At 35.6% G+C, this 18,247-nt stretch overlaps 1 protein-coding gene across 4 annotated transcripts in view; it reads right to left on the reverse strand.

Annotated features, from left to right (window-relative positions):
- The window catches only part of LOC308692144 (nectin 1a), a 47,482-nt gene extending 29,440 nt beyond the window's left edge, over positions 1–18,042 (reverse strand). For 3 of the 4 annotated variants that reach the window (XM_081367906.1, XM_081367907.1, XM_081367905.1), the window contains exons 1-2: positions 17,630–17,768; positions 4,315–4,626 (exon numbers count right to left, since the gene is read on the reverse strand). In XM_081367906.1, the coding sequence (XP_081224032.1) occupies positions 4,315–4,626; positions 17,630–17,696 (379 nt within the window). In that variant the 5' untranslated portion in view covers positions 17,697–17,768. Of the gene's footprint in view, positions 1–4,314; positions 4,627–17,629; positions 17,769–17,973 lie in introns of those variants that run through there. The other variant, XM_081367908.1, reaches the window with a different exon arrangement.
- Positions 18,043–18,247: the final 205 nt, after the last annotated feature.

Consider the following 18,247-nt stretch of genomic DNA (forward strand, 5'->3'; position numbering starts at 1 on the left):
TTGGTTTCCAAGATGAAAAATGAGAGAAGCAAACTGGGGGTTATATATAAATTTGCCACCCGTCCCGGTTTTCCAGGGATTGTTCTCTTTTTTGAGCGACAGTCCCGGAAAATTTAACAATCCCGTTTTTTTTGTGAAAATGTATTTCTAAAGTAGAATTTCCTGGTTTCAAATTAAACCGATTCCTTCTACTGTTACTGCAGAGCTTTAAATGTTTGTAAATGTGACGTGAAAGATCCCTAGCGGCACGTGAACCGATCATCTCTAGCTAATAGTAAATAAACACGAATGAACAATGTTAAAAGAAACAGTACAACTTACCGAAATGTATATTCATCATCATACATTATATTGATCAATCAGTGTTTTGAAACCGCGAAAAGGGTTAATAAAACAGCTGGAGAACAATTGTCACATAACATTTACCTCAGGAAAGCCATTTGATGACCATAATATAGGCTATAGCAAGTTGACTAGAAAAAAAGATCTATAGAGAGTATTTTGCTAAACATGTGTAGGCTACTATATTACATTTTTATTATATTTTTACTTATCATTAAATAAAGTTGTTCTTATAATAAAAAACGCTTTATATTTAATTTGAGTTATTTTTAACCTTAAATAATACTACCAGCTGATAGGGCTCTCTGTATGCATTAGGTGAGATTTTTTTCTTGAGAAAAATTAATGCCCATCTTGTGTACCTAATTTTTATCCAAATTAGTGAATTAAATCAAATCACAAGAATTGAACTGAATTGAAATCCTGAAATTTGTTTCAAGCAATAATAAAAAAACGCAGCTTACCAGAAATTGTACCATATAAACATTGTAACATGTTGTCACTAAACCCAATACAATTTAGTTTAGTTACTAAAATGTTTACGGAAGAGGATTAGGGCCAGGCAATAATAAAAAAAATAAAACCATCTCGAGATTAAAGTCATTATAATGCGAGATTAAACTCGTTAAATTTCGAGAAAAAAAGTCGAAATACAATCTTGAGAATAAACTCATTAAATATCGAGAATAAAGTCGTTGTGTTGCGAGAAAAAACTCGTTAAATTTCGAGAAAAAAAGTCGAAAAACAATCTCGAGAATAAACTCATTAAATATCGAGAATAAAGTCGTTGTGTTGCGAGAAAAAACTCGTTAAATTTCGAGAAAAAAAGTCGAAATACAATCTTGAGAATAAACTCATTAAATTTCGAGAATAAAGTCGTTGTGTTTCGAGAAAAAAAGTCGAAATGAAATGTACAGAATAACGCATTCGATCAGTGTTCATTGCATAGCCTCGATATCAACCTCATCGAGGTTTCGTGGTTTCCCAGGATACCATAAGACACATTATTAATCGTTGTTGGTTGTGTACGCCTCCATCCACAGAATGTAACGACTGTAACCATCTATACAGCCATTAATGGCAATGCCGTACGGTTTTAATTTATCATGGCTGTCCATATGCCAGAATGTATTTGGGCCAGCAAAAGTGGCGTCTTCTCAAGCGTCTCCTTCGTCGAAATTCCACACCTTGAGGATCAACAAGTTTAATAATGCGTCTTATGGTATCCTGGGAAACCATGAAACCTCCATGAATTTCATGTTGGACAAAAGCGAGTACATCGCGCAAATTGGACTGATTTTTTCTTCTAAAAACACCTAGCCGACCTAGACCTAATGTTCTATTCTTTGTTACTGAAAGAAAGTCAAAAATATAGATTGTCTAAGTGATCTAACTCTGCCATGTCCTCTATCAGGTTATGCAATGAACACTGATCAAATGCGTTATTCTCTAACGTTACATTTCATTTCGACTTTTTTTCTCGAAACACAACGACTTTATTCTCGACATTTAACGAGTTTATTCTCACAATTACTTCGACTTTTTTCTCGAAATTTAACGAGTTTTTTCTCGAAACACAACGACTTTATTCTCGAAATTTAATGAGTTTATTCTCAAGATTGTATTTCGACTTTTTTCTCGAAATTTAACGAGTTTTTTCTCGAAACACAACGACTTTATTCTCAATATTTTATTCTCAAGATTGTATTTCGACTTTTTTTCTCGAAATTTAACGAGTTTAATCTCGCATTATAATGACTTTAATCTCGAGATGGTTTTATTTTTTTTATTATTGCCTGGCCCTAATCCTCTTCCGTACTATCACAATACACTTATTGTGATGCAAGATTATTTTATTTTTTTACAGTTAAAATTTTCAGTTAAATACTAAGGAAAAACAGCGCTGGAAAATCATGCAAAAAAAAAAATCTGAGTGTCCCGGTTTTGCACAAATCAAAGGTTGCAACCTAATATAGCATGAAGGCAAGTGGTAAGCGGATGGGAATAATGTTAGATATGAGTAATGAGGTACAAATGTATTGTGTGAGACAGCAGAGGAGGTTCTTGGCAAATCTTCTGGGATGAGGAATAAGAGGACAGATGATTGCAATTAAAGTTAGAAATAAAGCTTTCAAAATTGTTTAACCAACTTAATGGAATACAAAAAATCACAGTCAAAAGTTAAAAGAATCATAAAAGAAGCTAAAAGGAAATATTGGCGTAACTTTTGTTGTAAAATAGGGGCAAAAGTCCAAAGTGGGTGATGTTTGGAGCATGATTAAAAAGATGTGAGGCATTAGAAGGGAATTTTCTCTACCTGTGATTAAAAACAATGATGTGGAGGCAGTAACAAATCAATAGAAAGTAGAGATGCTTGCAAAAGGTTTTGTTAAGGTCCATATAATTTAACTGATGAAGAATTATCTTGGAGGGTTAAAGTAACACTCATTAAACACAAAGTTAACATAATATGGCAAGCTGAATAGGATAAGGAGAAGAAAGGTAGACACTTATACAATAAAAGATATCTCAAGTAGCAAACATATTTATCCAAACAGACAGGAAGAGTGTCTTTGGTTTACAAGACTGAGAATAGGCCATACTGGTTTAAATAACAGCTTACACGTTGTACACAAACATCCATCTGGAAAATGTGAGATTTTTGGAGTGAAAGAGGATGTAGATCATGTTCTTTTAAGGTGCATAAGATTCTCCAAACAAAGAAAAAAACTGAAGAGGGAAGTGAATGCAGTCAAAAAAGCATTTTCTTTAGAAACATTATTATGTGAGACTAGAAAACATCAATAATTCTATGATAACATTTATCAAAGAAACAAAATTAGCAAATAGGATTTATTTATTTTATTATTCTTTTTTTGTGTGTGTGTGTGTGTGTGTGTGTGTGTGTGTGTGTGTGTGTGTACCTGTTTTTCTATCCCGGTGGGGACTTCAACCTGAATGCACACAGACTCATGGGGACTCGTGTCACAGTGGGGACCTAAATTGAGGTCCCCATGGGTAAACAAGCTTATAAATCATACAGAATTAGTTTTTTTGGAAATGTAAAAATGCAGAAAGTTTTCTGTGATGGGTAGGTTTAGGGGTAGGGTTAGTGTGAGGGGACAGAATATACAGTGTGTACAGTATAAAAACCATTACGTCTATGGAGAGTCCCCACAAAGATAGTAAACCAGACATGTGTGTGTGTGTGTGTGTGTGTGTGAATGATATCCATTTGATTGCACCTCAGTCCAGTAGACAGCGGTAATACACTTTGACTGTAAACTGCCATAAAACCTGACCACCGAAGAAGAAGAAGAAGAAGCTTATGTTCCAATATTTTTTGGTCACATGAGCAATGGGTGGGTTTAAACAAAATGTGCTATCTTCTAAGTTAGATCCAGATGTAAATACCTTGAAATAAAAGCTGAAATGTTGATCTCGTCTCATATTCATTTTTTTATGTCAAACCCAAATGTTTTCAGTCTACAGAATAAATAGAGGAATTGGCCTCACTGTTCCAATACTTTTGGAGGAGAGTGTGTATATAAGTCATACTTTAGTGGGTAAAAAACACTCGAGCCCACTATTGCATTTAATATAATTTAAAATTAGAATAAATGTTTATTTAATATTAAACAGCATGCAATTAAGTGTATTTTATTTCTGCAATAAATACTCTTTTTAAAAGTATGGTAAAGTGTACTTTTTCATAAGGAAATACTGAATGTACATAATACTGTACATGATAATTTTAAGTCTCATTAAAACTTGATAAAACCATTTTTACTTAAATTTAGCAGACAATTTTATTCAAAGTTCTTCTGTTTATGGTTATGAATCAGTGGAAAATGTGTGTCACTTCCCTTTTAATTACCAATTACTGTGAACCAGCTGAGGCAGGAATGGGCCCTCAAGTGACAGAGATGTGTGCAGTTTGTGTAATAAAGTATAAAGGATCATGTCACTTACAGTGCACAACGATCTTGTGATCAATTCTCAGTTCCTCGTTCAACATAGCATGTCTGATCACACACTTGACAAGCTGTTGATTCATCTGTACAGTTGGAGAAGCAATCAGACTGCTTTTGACAGTCAACGTCCCATCCAGGTGTTTCACAGTGCTGGTCGATAGCTTCACAGAATCAGATAAAGTGCCCAAATGCCATGACACCTCAGCAGCAGACTGCGCTGTGGAAACTGTGCAGGTCACCAAAGTAACCTCTGCGCGTCCCGCCACAGGGACCGAATCCACAGTTACGCTCACATTCACGGGGCTCGGAGCTGGTGGGGACCATGAAAAACTAGATCAGTCAATCAAATCTTTTAGCGCATTTTATGTGGAAAAAAGATATTAAAACATAGATTTAATAGATATATATAGAGACCCTTGTATTTGATAGTTTTAATGGGATGGTCAAACTCTAACCCTGATAAAACTCACCTGCCCCTACTATAGTAATCCTAAAAGACTTGATTAGCTGGTTCTGGTGTGTTTGATTAGGGTTGGAGCTAAACTCTGCACGACAATGCCCATCCAGGACTGTGTTTGCCCATCCCAGTTTTAAACTAAACAATTGCTAATGAAAGCAAGCAAGCAAGCAACTTTATTTATATAGCACATTTTCAAACAACAGACGTTGCCCCAAAGTGCTTTACAGAAGCGAAAATAATTAAAATCCTATAACAAAGCAAACATAACTTATTCGAAAGCTAAAGAAAATAAATACGTTTTTAAATAAGACTTAAAAGTGGCAATCGATGGAGCTGACCTCACGTGGAATGGGAGACTATACCAGAGAAAAAGCACGATCTCCTTTTGATTTTAAATGACAACGAGGGACCTTTAAAAGCTGTTGGTCAGAGGACCTGATAACTCTAGAAGGAGAGTAGGGAATAATAAGATCACTGATGTACTGGGGGGCAAGGCCTGATATGGCCAATGTGGAAGAAAAGTCTCCCAGATTCACAGCAACTGTCCTGTCTTTCAAATATGAGGCAAACCACTGAAGGGCTGTACCCTGGACACCAATCCAACACTCCAGACGGTTGAGAAGAATCTAATGGTCAGTCGTATCGAAAGCAGCGCTTAGGTCTAATAAAACTAGAACAACATGTGATCCTGAGTCCAACGATAATAATATATCCTTAGTGACCTTGAGCAATGCAGATTCTGTGCTATGACAGGGCCTAAAGCCCGACTGGAATGTGTCTAAAATATCAAAAGTAATCAAATGAGAATAGAGCTGTGAATAGACCACTTTCTCTAGAATCTTAGAGATGAAAGGCAATTTAGAAATGGGTCTATAGTTGTTATATACTGTATGATCCAAATTAGTTTGAAGAATTGCATGTTTGAAACTATTTGGTACTACTCCACTCATCAAGGAGCTGTTAATTATACTGTAGCTGCTTGAACTCACAGTATGAAAAACATCTTTAAAAAGATGAGTAGGGAGAATATCCAGTCTGCAGCTACCTCCATTAATTTTCAAGACCATATCTTCCAGCTGTGCTGATAAAACTGGTTCAAAGTCAGTGAAAAAGTTAGACGCCTCATGTTTAATTGATGCTTCTGCACTCTTGTCTAAGAGAACGGGTATCATTGCTTATCCAAGGTTGAGATGTTCCCTTTTGTTTCTTTAATTTAAGAGGGACAACACAATCTAAGGCAAGAGTACATGATAAAAAAGCCTAAATCAGCACTTCAGTGTCCTCTCCACTTAAGACTTTGTCTGTAACATGTGATAAATAAAATTCAGAAAAAAGGTTTGCAGTTGAAGAATTAATGGACCTAGCATAATGTAAAGGCTGAGAAAAAGTTGGATGGATATAAGACCAAACAGCATCGAATACCACTGAATAATGGTCAGAAATGCCTACGTCTGAATCCACCAAATTAGATACAGAAATACCAAATGATAACACAAGATCTAGTGTATGACCTTTCTTATGAGTAGAACCAGTAACGTTGTGTGAAATTAAAAGACTCAATAATAGAAAGAAATTCATTCACTAATGGCTTTGATGGGCAGCATAAATGAACATTAAAATCCCCCAGGACCAAAAGTGTATCACAGCGAGACACCAATGTAGAGAGAAAATCAGAAAAATCCTGGATGATCCCTAATTAGGTTCTTCGAACACACCTGCCGGATATGATTAGTATCGCTGGATTGAGTTATCTGAGATAATTGCGCGTTCATGCGAAGTTTAAAAGGGTATATGTATCGATAGTAGAAACATTGATCAGTAACGCTGCTATTAGCTGTTCAGCGTGGCCAAAGAGCGCGCACAGTTTTTCTCCTCAGCAGAGCAAGAGCTAATAGTCGAAGTTTATTCGGAATTTTAATGTTTAATCAAAACGCCAGGGAACACCTCAAAGTCTGCAAAAGCCAGGAGAGAGGGCTGGCAAAAAGTAGCAGACAATATAAATCCATTAGAAGTGGCCATGTTAGATGGTTTTATCACTTAATAGCCTATATTTTTGTATTTTAATAATTGCATAATTACTTTGTTCATTGTAATGTCAGAGTCACCACACTAGAACATGAGAACCAATAAAAGTAAAGTACAAAATATTCTACATAATGGTAATTTTTAGTTATATTATAATCTCTTTTATAAAAGGCACTGTTAAATAAATGGTTGTCTGTTTATAAAAGCAACCAAGTAAAAGGCTGAGAAAAAAAGAAAAAGAAAAGATCTTAGTAGCCTACACTGTAAAATAATTTTTGCTGCATTAAATTAAGGCCGTATAGTCCTTTCAACTGTTAAATCTTGAGTAATGATGAAATGCTTTGACTTGTGAAAGTGAAAACTGATAAACTTATGTTAATGTAAAAATATTTTGCCATGAGTTATTTCATAGTGTAGTTCATTGTAATGACATTGTGTTTTCCTCTTTTGTGCACTTTTACATAATACACCAACACTCCAAAGGAAAGAAAGTATAAGACTTTGTAATGTCCATTTGTTTCCATTGCACTGGACAGTGAATAAAGCCTCTCAGATAACTGTCATATGGAGGAACTAGCCTACCTGCAAGTGCATAAATAATTTTATTTAATTTATACTTGTATGCTTTATGGCTGCAATATAAGTTGCAGGATTCCACATCTACAGAAAGGCCTACAGAAGAGTCTGCACAGACAGAGGAGACATAGGCCTACAGGTGGGCAGTGTATAGACAGCTTTTCTAATATCTCTTGATGCAGGCACTTGACCACTGGCTTTTTTTTTTACAAAAAACAATTGAAATAAAACTCAAGGAACTAAGCATATTTGTCTTTTATTAAACATTTAATGACAAGTGTTTTTTTGTTTTTTTTTTGGCAATGTTGTGTAATATGGCACATGCAACAATGTCACAGGCCCTGTCAGGTGTGCAACCCCTCAGACTTTTCAGACACTGAAATCTTCCCTTTAGTTAGCCAAAGTTCATTTCATTGTGTGCCCTTGTCCTGGTGCTGCATTGTAACTGGTTTGGGTCAGGGAATGTGGTCATAAAACACCTGTCTGCAGGCAGGAACATGTCATAATCACAGAAAAAATGCAGTTATGTTAGGATCAGCATGAGTGTATGTAATACAGTGAGCTTGATATTTTTAATTGTGGAACTTTCCTTACCACTTTCAAATAATGTGCATAAATGTGAATCTCTGAAAATTCTTAAGTCATGCACAGATCCTGGCCATTTTTCTTTCACATTTGTGATATGGAAGATTTTAGTCAACTGCCTTTTTTTAATTTGATATAATATTACTAATCTGGAATATTAAGAATCAAAATAGGAACTGGGCTGCACATTTACATTGTGAACCCCCTTTCTGTTCACATAATCCCCTTCATTGAGGCCTTGATGGCAGTCTATGGTCTATAGCCTATAGGCCCTGTCCCAAATGGCACACTCCGGACTTGTGGACTTCCTCAGAGTCCACACTTTGGTGACGTCATATAGTGCAGACCTATTAGGGCCCTTGGCGCGAGTCCACGAGGGCGCATTGAGAGGTATTTTTGGGACAGACTCGATCGTCACGCCGGAAATAATGGCCTGTTTTTTTTTTGTTTTTTTGCATTACAATATAAATCATTACAATGGAAATAATACAAAACAATGAACATGCACATGTGGGGATACAGACAAAATGAAAGTAAATAATAACAGTAAATAAAATATTTTTACAATTTATATAAAACTTGTTCTATAATACAGGATATTTTCGAAGCTCTTTTATTGGAGGGGATTTTTTGAAGTGAAGAATAACTGTAAATCATAAGCAAAAAATTGCAACTAGGTTTGAATTTAAGGTATATTGCTTTGTGAATATGATATTTACCCATCGTACAGAAAAAGTTTAATATATCATCTAGCTTTTTATTTTCAGAGACATCAGAGTGAAAAATAACCTTACTGACAGAAATATTACAGGTCTGGTTGTTGTTGGACAGGAGAAATCACATTTTTTGCGCTCCAGCGTCTCATCTCCACGTCCACTACACAGCCTAATTTTACAGTTCTATATTTTGATATTGTGCATATCACCTGGGCATTAGACAATAGATATATCATGCTTATTTAAATGATGTATACAGTTGTACATAATAATACATAATTTGAACTAAGATTGCAATTTTAAAACATAATGAAAATGTGCATGAGTTTCAGATGAATTTACAGGTTTCAATATTCATACTATGTTTACATATGACTCAGTAAAGCCCTGATATTCGGTTCTATTTATTTAATGAATCATAATGTGATCGTATTATTAAACGCGCTATTATTATGTTTGAGACATCAACCACTGGTCGATGACCACAATGTTTGTATAAACTGTAGGGAACAACTGGTAAAATGTACATTTAGGTCATAAAAACTGTAATATTTTCTTCTCAGCCATGTCAACAATTATCCGTGAGTGAAATCTCCTCCCATCCATTGTCTGATTGGCCTTTCGCAAGGATTCCTGGGTAGTTAAAGTGCGTGAAGCCTGCTTCTATGCGGGCTTCGCGGAAGACCGCTTCAAGGGTACAAAGGGGGCGCTGCTGAGCACACTTCAGAGCGGTAAAATGCTGAATGGGACGGTCTACGGACTCGTAGACTCAGCGAGCACGCGCAATTCAAGTCCACGAGACCGAAAGTCCGCATGAAGTGCGCCATTTGGGACAGGGCCAAAGTCTACCAATCACGTTAGTGAAGCCTGAGTGACATATATTGTAATCGGCATGGTCATGATTGCATGATCTTCATAAAAAATTATGATAGCCTAAAAAAAAACTGCTTTAAAAAAACTGCTTTACAACATTGGGTCAACATTAAGTGGCTTGGAAATGCCACAAAAAAACCTAAAACTGTTTTTTAAACCTAAAAGCGCCAGGTAAACTCTAAATGACACGACAGACAGCACTTTCCATCAAGTTCTCCGCATCTCCAATAGTGTAAAGGAAAGAGCCACTCGCAAATAATCTTAGGGCAATGCAAACAGTTTGTGCTGTAGTTAAAGCCCGACTCCGACAAGTCGAAAATAAATGTGCGTTTCCAACAAATTAATAATATAAACGACAATCTCACGAGTCACGGGAAAAAATATATATCTCAGAAAGTGAGACTGCGCTGGACTTCCCGCATCAGCTCCGCTTATGAAGCCGCGGTCTAATCCTGTTTACATGAAATAAGCCTTAATGAGCAGGTTTAAGATTGCGCACCAGTTGCTATGACAGCAAGTCCAGGATGAGCGTCGAAGAACCAAACAATCCAAGATCATGCCAAATCGCCAACAATCAAATCCAGCTAAGTGAGTTAGCGACGTAGGCTACGAAGAACGGGCCCCTGGTACGCGTCCTTCATCGCAGATTTTGACGAGAGCAGCAGAAAACAGTTGTGTGGTTCCCAAATCATGGATGACCATAAAACAGGAATCAAGCGGGATCAGCCTGGATACTGAGAACAGCAGAACAAACAGTAGTGTAGTTTCAAGCACCAGGTTGATGCTGCTTGATTCCTGAAAGCGTTTGCTGTGGAATATTTCTTGGCTGTTTTCTGTCATATGTTAAATATAATGTTTTAAAGATGTTTTATGTTTATGATTTATACTTTTTAAGGATGTTCCCATCTAGCAAAAACAAGTTCTTAGAATGTTCTGCTAACATGTCCATTAAGTTATGAAAATGTCGCTAACCTCTTATAATAACAAAGGCGTAGATTGATGACGCAGTGATAAGCGGAATCAATCTTTATTTGACAAATTAAACTTGTGAGGTAACACAGGGCTTATTCACTTGGTCTACACTATCATACTAAACTGCACTTGAGTGTGTTGAAAGTTAAAATGTTATTCTATGTGTTTGTTGACTATTTGAGACTATAGCAGTAAGCTAGATCAACATAAGAATAACACTGATCATATTCTAACATTTCATCATGTTGAGCTATATAACATTGATTCGTTTTATGTACATTTTTCACCTGTAAAGTAGATGCAAGAGTGGCGTCCCTGTAAAGTCGTGACTCTGAAGCTCTGTCATATTGAAGTTTGTCGCAGACGTGGAGCTCTCGGCATCTCGAAAACGCCAGGCTGATATTGATCCTCATTTTATTTATACTTTTGTCCCAAAGTCTGCTTGCCATGGTCCATATTGTTTGAACAAAACAACAACAGCATGAGCTAGACGTAACGCAGTTGTCCACTTCTGTCGCTATGATTACTATGGCAGTACAAGCAGAAACCAGGGAAAACGCAGATATTACGTCATTGACAGACGACAAGTGAGAAGGGCACTATTTAAAATACTATTTAAAAATTTCTCTGAATTTACAAATTCTTGAAAAGATTTTGGATAATGTAAGTACACAATTTAAAGAAATATATAAGACTGTGCAAGTGGTATTTGGATATTTTGATACAAAATTCTTACATATTTTTCCTTTAAGACGTCCAGTTTTATAATGTATTAAGAACGTTTTTCTTGGTTTATGTGAACTTTAAAAGAACATTCCATTCTATCATTTTGAAAATGTTATTAAAACTTTATTTCTGAAAGTTTTCTAATTTTTTCAAAACATCAGTTTTTTAAATGTTTTAAGAAAAACAATGTAAGAACGTTTTCTCTCAACATTACGAGAATGTATGTTAACTATTAATAACATTAATAAGAACGTTCCATAAACATTATTTTAAGAATGTTTTGTCCTAACATTTACATAACTTTTAAAGAACATTAGTGAAAGGTATGGTAAGCTGTTTTTTTGTTGTTGTTGTTTGTTTTGTTTTTTAGATGTTTGTACACAATGCCTGATGAAGTTCATATGTCAGACATCTTGGAGTTTGTGACCACGACCTCTGTGACCACGACCAATGGCTCTCTGGGTATGTTTCTGTTAAGCTCAGGAAACATTTTCTGCATCCCAATTTTCCTATTTAGTCCATGCCCTAAAAGTATGCACTCTTTTTGTGAAAAACAATGTGAAGGCCAAACATATATTTATAAAAGTTCACAATATTGTTGCAGATGAAAGAAATATTTTTCATCAGGTCATATTGATTATTAATCACTCAAACCCCTTTATCAGTGCATACCCCTTTTCTGGTCTGGGTACCTGTGAAATACTCATTTCAGCATAATCAGCATTGGGACACATTAATTGTACATTTTAGTCAGGCCCAGCTCCTCAGGCGGACCAGGGTGGGCCTGGTCCACCAAATCAGGAGCTTGTAACCAAATAACCCATCACAAAATTGGTGCACAGAGTCGTACCAAGTGATCCCAGAGCAGGGCCATCGTTAGGGAACTGCACTTGAGGGGACCCCGCGGCGAACGGATCAAGGCAAGATAAATTTTGGGATCTCTGTGTTTATAAAACCCTTCTGGTGTGATGTTCAATTCAGCTCCATATTCAGTCTCCCCTCAGGAATCTGACGACCAGGTCATGCTTGATCAGAATGCATCTATGACAAAGGATTCTACATATAAACTGACCATCTACACTAATCTGATCCAAACCCATGTGAAATTTTAAAGATAATTAAAAACTAATTTAATAACACAATTTCCTTTTACAAATAGACATATTTCTTTTCTTAAAGCTAACTTAAACATAAACATAAAACCAACCAAATGTTTTTAATTGTTTTAACTGTTAAGTTGTAATCTTCCCAAAAACAGACTAAAAAGAGTTTGAGTAAAATTGAATAGCAACTGAATTAGAATGAATAAATAAATGTCACTGAAACTAAAAAACATTATACTTTGCTACTAACATACTATACTTACTAATACTAACATACTATACTATACTAACATACTATAAAACATTTTAGTCAATGTCGATGTCGAACATGTTAGGCAATTAGGGACTACAGGTGGACAGATATGGTGAAATGGTATTCTCCATATGGTATTATGGTGAAAATAATCTTCTGGTTCTCATCAGAGAAGCATGGTGGGTAGACTGTCTACAGTTGAGACACCTTTAATAACTTGCGCACGCAGCATGCACAAGTTGTGATTTTGGCTGTGCACATGCGTATTAGTGTCCTCTTTTATCCTGCAAAATCTGAAGACTGGACGCGTCTCAGATCAGAAGATATCTGCAAAAGTTTTTTTTCTAAGGGAAGGCTTGCATCGTTTTTTGCGCACTCAACTATGAATAACTTATTATCCTTATGTGACTGTTAAACGTAACTGGTACCATTACAAACGCTATTCTGTGCCCTAAAAATTGGCATATTTCATGGTAATGAGTCATGCAAGCTCAATACAAAATCTAGAGAAATGTGCGAAGTGGCCAGCGGGGGATAGTTGAGACACTAGTTTCTCAACCGTACCCCAATAGAGTTATATTACAAAACACGCTGTTTATTTGTTCAGTGTTATGATAACAGGTTAAACGTCATAATTGGCCAGCATTGGACGCAATTAAAAATACAATTTCATATTTATTATATTTAACTGTATGTTATTAATGAATATATTTTTCTTACATGCATGTTAGAAAGATAACAGCAAGTTGTCAAATAGACAAGGTGGTAAAACGGGTACAGTTGATACACCCTTTTAAGATGTGTGGTCACATAGTTAATTTAAAGAACATTTAATTTTTAAAGAATTCATTTAATGTGTGTGTGTGAGTGTGTGTGTTAGCTGTGCTGTTTATGTAGTGCATGTGGACTTTTTGTTTATGTTTATCTTATACTTGTGCAGGATGCCCCATCACGAGATCTAGGACAACAAATAGGGAATGCCAGGATACCATTTAGAGAGGGCCGCAAAAGTTGTAGATGAGGGCATATCAATTAGGAAAGGTAGCTGAGAAGTTCAAGATTCCTGTTGCTTCACTGGCACGATATGTGAAAAAAAAGAAAAGAAAAGAGCTTCATTTCTTCATTTGTCTTTATTTATTATATTTGCAATGAACATTTAGTTACATTTCCCTCATTAAAAATGGGTGTCTCAACTTTACCATAGTACTGTCTCAACTGTCCCGTACATAGGTACAGTTGAGACAGAGTTGACACAAAAAGCACCTTATTTTTATTCGCTAATTGTGGAAAATGTAAACTACTTATGGGTGTTATTGATTGATAATATATTAGTCTACATGCTAATGTAATGTCATGTGGCATTTCATGTGAAAATTCAATTCTTCTCCATATGTATTTTTGTGTGAAAAATCAAAACTCAAAAAGTGTCTCAACTGTACACAGTCTACCTCATTGTGTGTGTGTGTGTGTGTGTGTGTGTGTGTGTGTGTGTGTGTGTGTGTGTGTGTGTGTGTGTGTGTGTGTGTGCGTGTGTGTGTGTGTGTATATATATACATGATGTGAGGAATAATTGACGACAGGCCGTTTAATTATTAGAAAAATAATGCACACCCACCTCGGGTGTGCATTATTTTTCTAATAATTCAACGGCCTGAAGTCAATTATTCCGCTTATACTACAGTTACCACACTTCGAAACATTGTTCAGATTATGTATTTCAAGACGTTTGCAACATTTTTGTCATTTAAACGCTCTTGTATGTAGGACTAATTTCTTACGCATCTAATCCCTCCGTTGCTAATTCGTAAACGTCATTTTAAAGTTAGTAACGGAGGTTTGAGCCACTGATAGCAGACTAATGCTGGGGACACAAGACTAGCTGACACATTCTCTGACTGTTTTCATCGACTGCAGCAGATTTTAAACACCGACTTGAACACAGACTGAACGCGCTGAACACGCGTTTGGCATGATCAGTCATCAAATTACATTCATAACCGGCCTTAAAGTGTGTCCCCGTCTTTATGCAGTTATTAATGCAGTTATTAGAGAGAGATGTTGCAATAATGAGACAGAAAAGCATGTGCTTCAATATTATTATTTATTTATTAATTCAATTCGTTATAATTACTTCGTTCATTCTTTTTTTTCTATTATTGACAGATGACAGTAGACTAGCCAAAAAAATGAAAAAAAAAAATGAAAAAAGCCTTTTAACAAATAAGGCCTATCAATAATTATTTATTTGTTATATTATCTGCAATAAAAATCCGTGCTGCAGGACTATCCATTTATTTAGCCTATATTCAGATTAATTTTCTATTGATTATAGATAGGAATATACTTTATTTATTAAAATTAAACTGCATGTTTCCATTGATTGTGAAGCTAGACATTGAAAATTGCAGATCAAGCGCATGGGGCTAAATGTTTTTTCTTGTTATGAATTGTATCCTATTTATTTTATGAATTGTAGGCTATCCTATTTTCCGTTATTACCGTTAACTACGCGAAGTGATATGGAACTGTAATGCGGTCGAGACCTGCCTGGAACTACTTTAGCCGTGCGTTTCCCTGAAAATAATGCACACCTTAGAACGTTCGTCAACCAATCAGATTCAAACATTCAACGGCCCTGTAGTAGGGTGAAGTCAGGTAAAGTGGGACACTTTTTGGTAAATTGCATTTTAAACAACCTAAATCAGTTATAGGCCTAATGTATTCAAATTGTATGTGTTTTGTTTAAATAGATTGTAATGAAGGCCACTATGGTGAAATTTTCCCAATTTATGACACCCTCTTCAGCAAACTGGAAGCAATCAGGTTGAGTGGGACACTTTGTTAGGGAAAGTGGGACACTATTTTATGGTTAAAATGAACATGAGAAATACAACCCCAATTCCAATGAAGTTGGGACGTTGTGTAAAACGTAAATAAAACCAGAATACATAAATGTGTGGCGCATTATGAAGCACAAAATACAACAACGGAGACCTTCAAATTAATTAATACTTGGAATGATTTTTTAAAAATGCATTTCTGGAACTAATGCAAAAATTGTAACATTGTAAACTTCACTCTACATTCAATGAATGGAACTGTCATTAAGCCTACATCTTTGTACAATTTCAGTGAACACATCTGAGAAAGATGAAGTCATCTGGAGGTGAGGGCGGCGCAGTTGTGAGTGTGGATGCATAGGGGGCTGAATTCATGGGTAAATCAGGATAATAAGGTTGATAATTCTGTCACTTATGATGTAACAATACAACTTTTGCTTTTACATACATTTATACTGTCTGTGTATTAGAGATTAATAACAATGAGCATCTAACTGTTTAAAATATTTGTGAAAATTAGATTCACAGCACTGTCCCACTCAACCTGAAATGCACTGTCACTCAACACAGTCAGGTTGAGTGGGACAGTGCTGTGAATCTAATTTTCACAAATATTTTAAACAGTTAGATGCTCATTGTTATTAATCTCTAATACACAGACAGTATAAATGTATGTAAAAGCAAAAGTTTTATTGTTACATCATAAGTGACAGAATTATTAACCTTATTATTCTAAATAGATTTACACTTGCCGAGTGGCTTGCCATGAGGTCCCAGGAGTCAAGCAATTTGAAAAATAACAACTGGACCACATCTGTGATATCACACCAATCACAACCTTTATTTCATATCCAATAGACATTCAGCTACAACACAGTAACAATTGTTGTGATTGGCTTACAAAATTAACCCTTTACAGTACAGCTTAAGTGTCCCACTCAACCTGATGTCCCACTCTACTTGAATTCACCCTATATATATATATATATATATATATATATATAGCCTATATGATTAACACACACACACACATATATATATATATATATATATATATATATATATATATATATATATATATATATATATATATATATATATATATATATATATATATATATAGCCTATATGATTAACACCTCCAGCCCATCATGAATATCACTTGGCCCACCTAGGACCTCAAAGCTGGAGCTGGTCCTGATTTGAGTACTATTTAGGATTGATATATGGGAACTGGGATGCAGCAACACTTTCATTTCCCTGTCATGCAGGAGGCTAAAGAACAACCATTTTTGTGGCTGTTATTGTGGTTTGCTGTGTATACTTAAATTATGCCCCATTATATAATTGTGAGGTTAAGCTTTCATGTAATTAAATCGCTAAAAACCACATGGTCTGTTTGTCTACATGTGATGATGCAATATAAATAGCTCTGCTTTCGAAGCATATAATAAACATTCCATTCCATGTCATAACTAAACACAGCTGGGACAGAATAAACATAGATACAATGTTTTCTCAATGAAAATAAGACTTTAACTGGTCCTGATGACTGCTATAGATTCATATTGCACCCGTATTGGTTTACTGCATGCATACTGAATCGTGATAAGACAAACATTGTCATCATACAAATAGCCTACTTTTCATATAGGCTATATCAATATTTTTTAAGTAACATTAAATATTTTATTTCAAATGTTATAGTTTCTCATTACACTAATTTTGAAACAAGAAGAGCGGTCTGCATGACAGTATGATCGAAGGTTTCGAATCCCTTCACTTCGCGTAAAACGCGGACAGTACCGCACCTGAATAAGCTCTTTATAAATGGTGTTGTGTGTAGCTAACTTCACCTTTCAAAAAGAAAACTAAACGACATCAGTGTAAATAAAACGCACAATGAGCAAAGCATTATCAAATGCAAACTAGGCTACACATTATACAGGCTATTTACAGATATGAAAGTAGCCTATACTGTTAAGGTAGCCTATGCATTTGCTTCCTTATCAGTTTACATTATATTATGTGTCGATTCCTAAACTGTCATCAGATTACTTTTGTGCACTTTGCCAATATTTACCCAGACCGTGTCATGAAAAATAGTTTCTGCATTTCTAACAGTTGTTTAACCACGATATATTATTTCAAATTAGAGACATATTAAACAGGTTAATTGCTTACCTTCTGTCTTACTGGTGAGAAGAAAATACGAAGCAACAACAGAGGAAAAAAAGTGATAGGAAAACATGTCCTTTATGTCACCTCATCCGTGTTAACTGAGTAAAGAAAGCCTCGATTTACATGGTCCTATCTTGTCACCTCCGGTAAGCCTCACTGAGAATGAACTAACCATTCCCATGCGGTCAAAATTCTCGAGCCACTCTGATAATAGCCTTAATAACACACACACACAGACCGAGACAACTGTTCAGCATGAAATCGAAACTCTCTTCGATTTTAGAATTAAGAACATTTTAAAAATGGTTCATTGAGATATATATTTAAATGTGAACTTTTATCCCCACCTGGCTTCATAATACCCATTGTGTCCTATTAGAAGCACCCAGTTGCCTACTGCAATGATTTTTTTTTTTTTTTTTTTTTTTTGCTGCACTTATGTTGTTGTAGCTCCTCAAACTTTACTTTGCATGGTCCCCTAATCCTCCCCGAATCTTCTAATTGTCTTCATCACTCCACCAATAAGCTGGTGTGTGGTGTGTGTTCTGGCTCTACGGATTTTGTCGTATCAGGAGGATGCTTCCCACTGGTGGTGGTTGAGGAGATTTTCCTCTTATAATG

The sequence above is a fragment of the Scardinius erythrophthalmus genome (genome assembly GCF_964197995.2).
Source record: "Scardinius erythrophthalmus genome assembly, chromosome: 6".
Lineage (NCBI taxonomy): Eukaryota > Metazoa > Chordata > Actinopteri > Cypriniformes > Leuciscidae > Scardinius > Scardinius erythrophthalmus.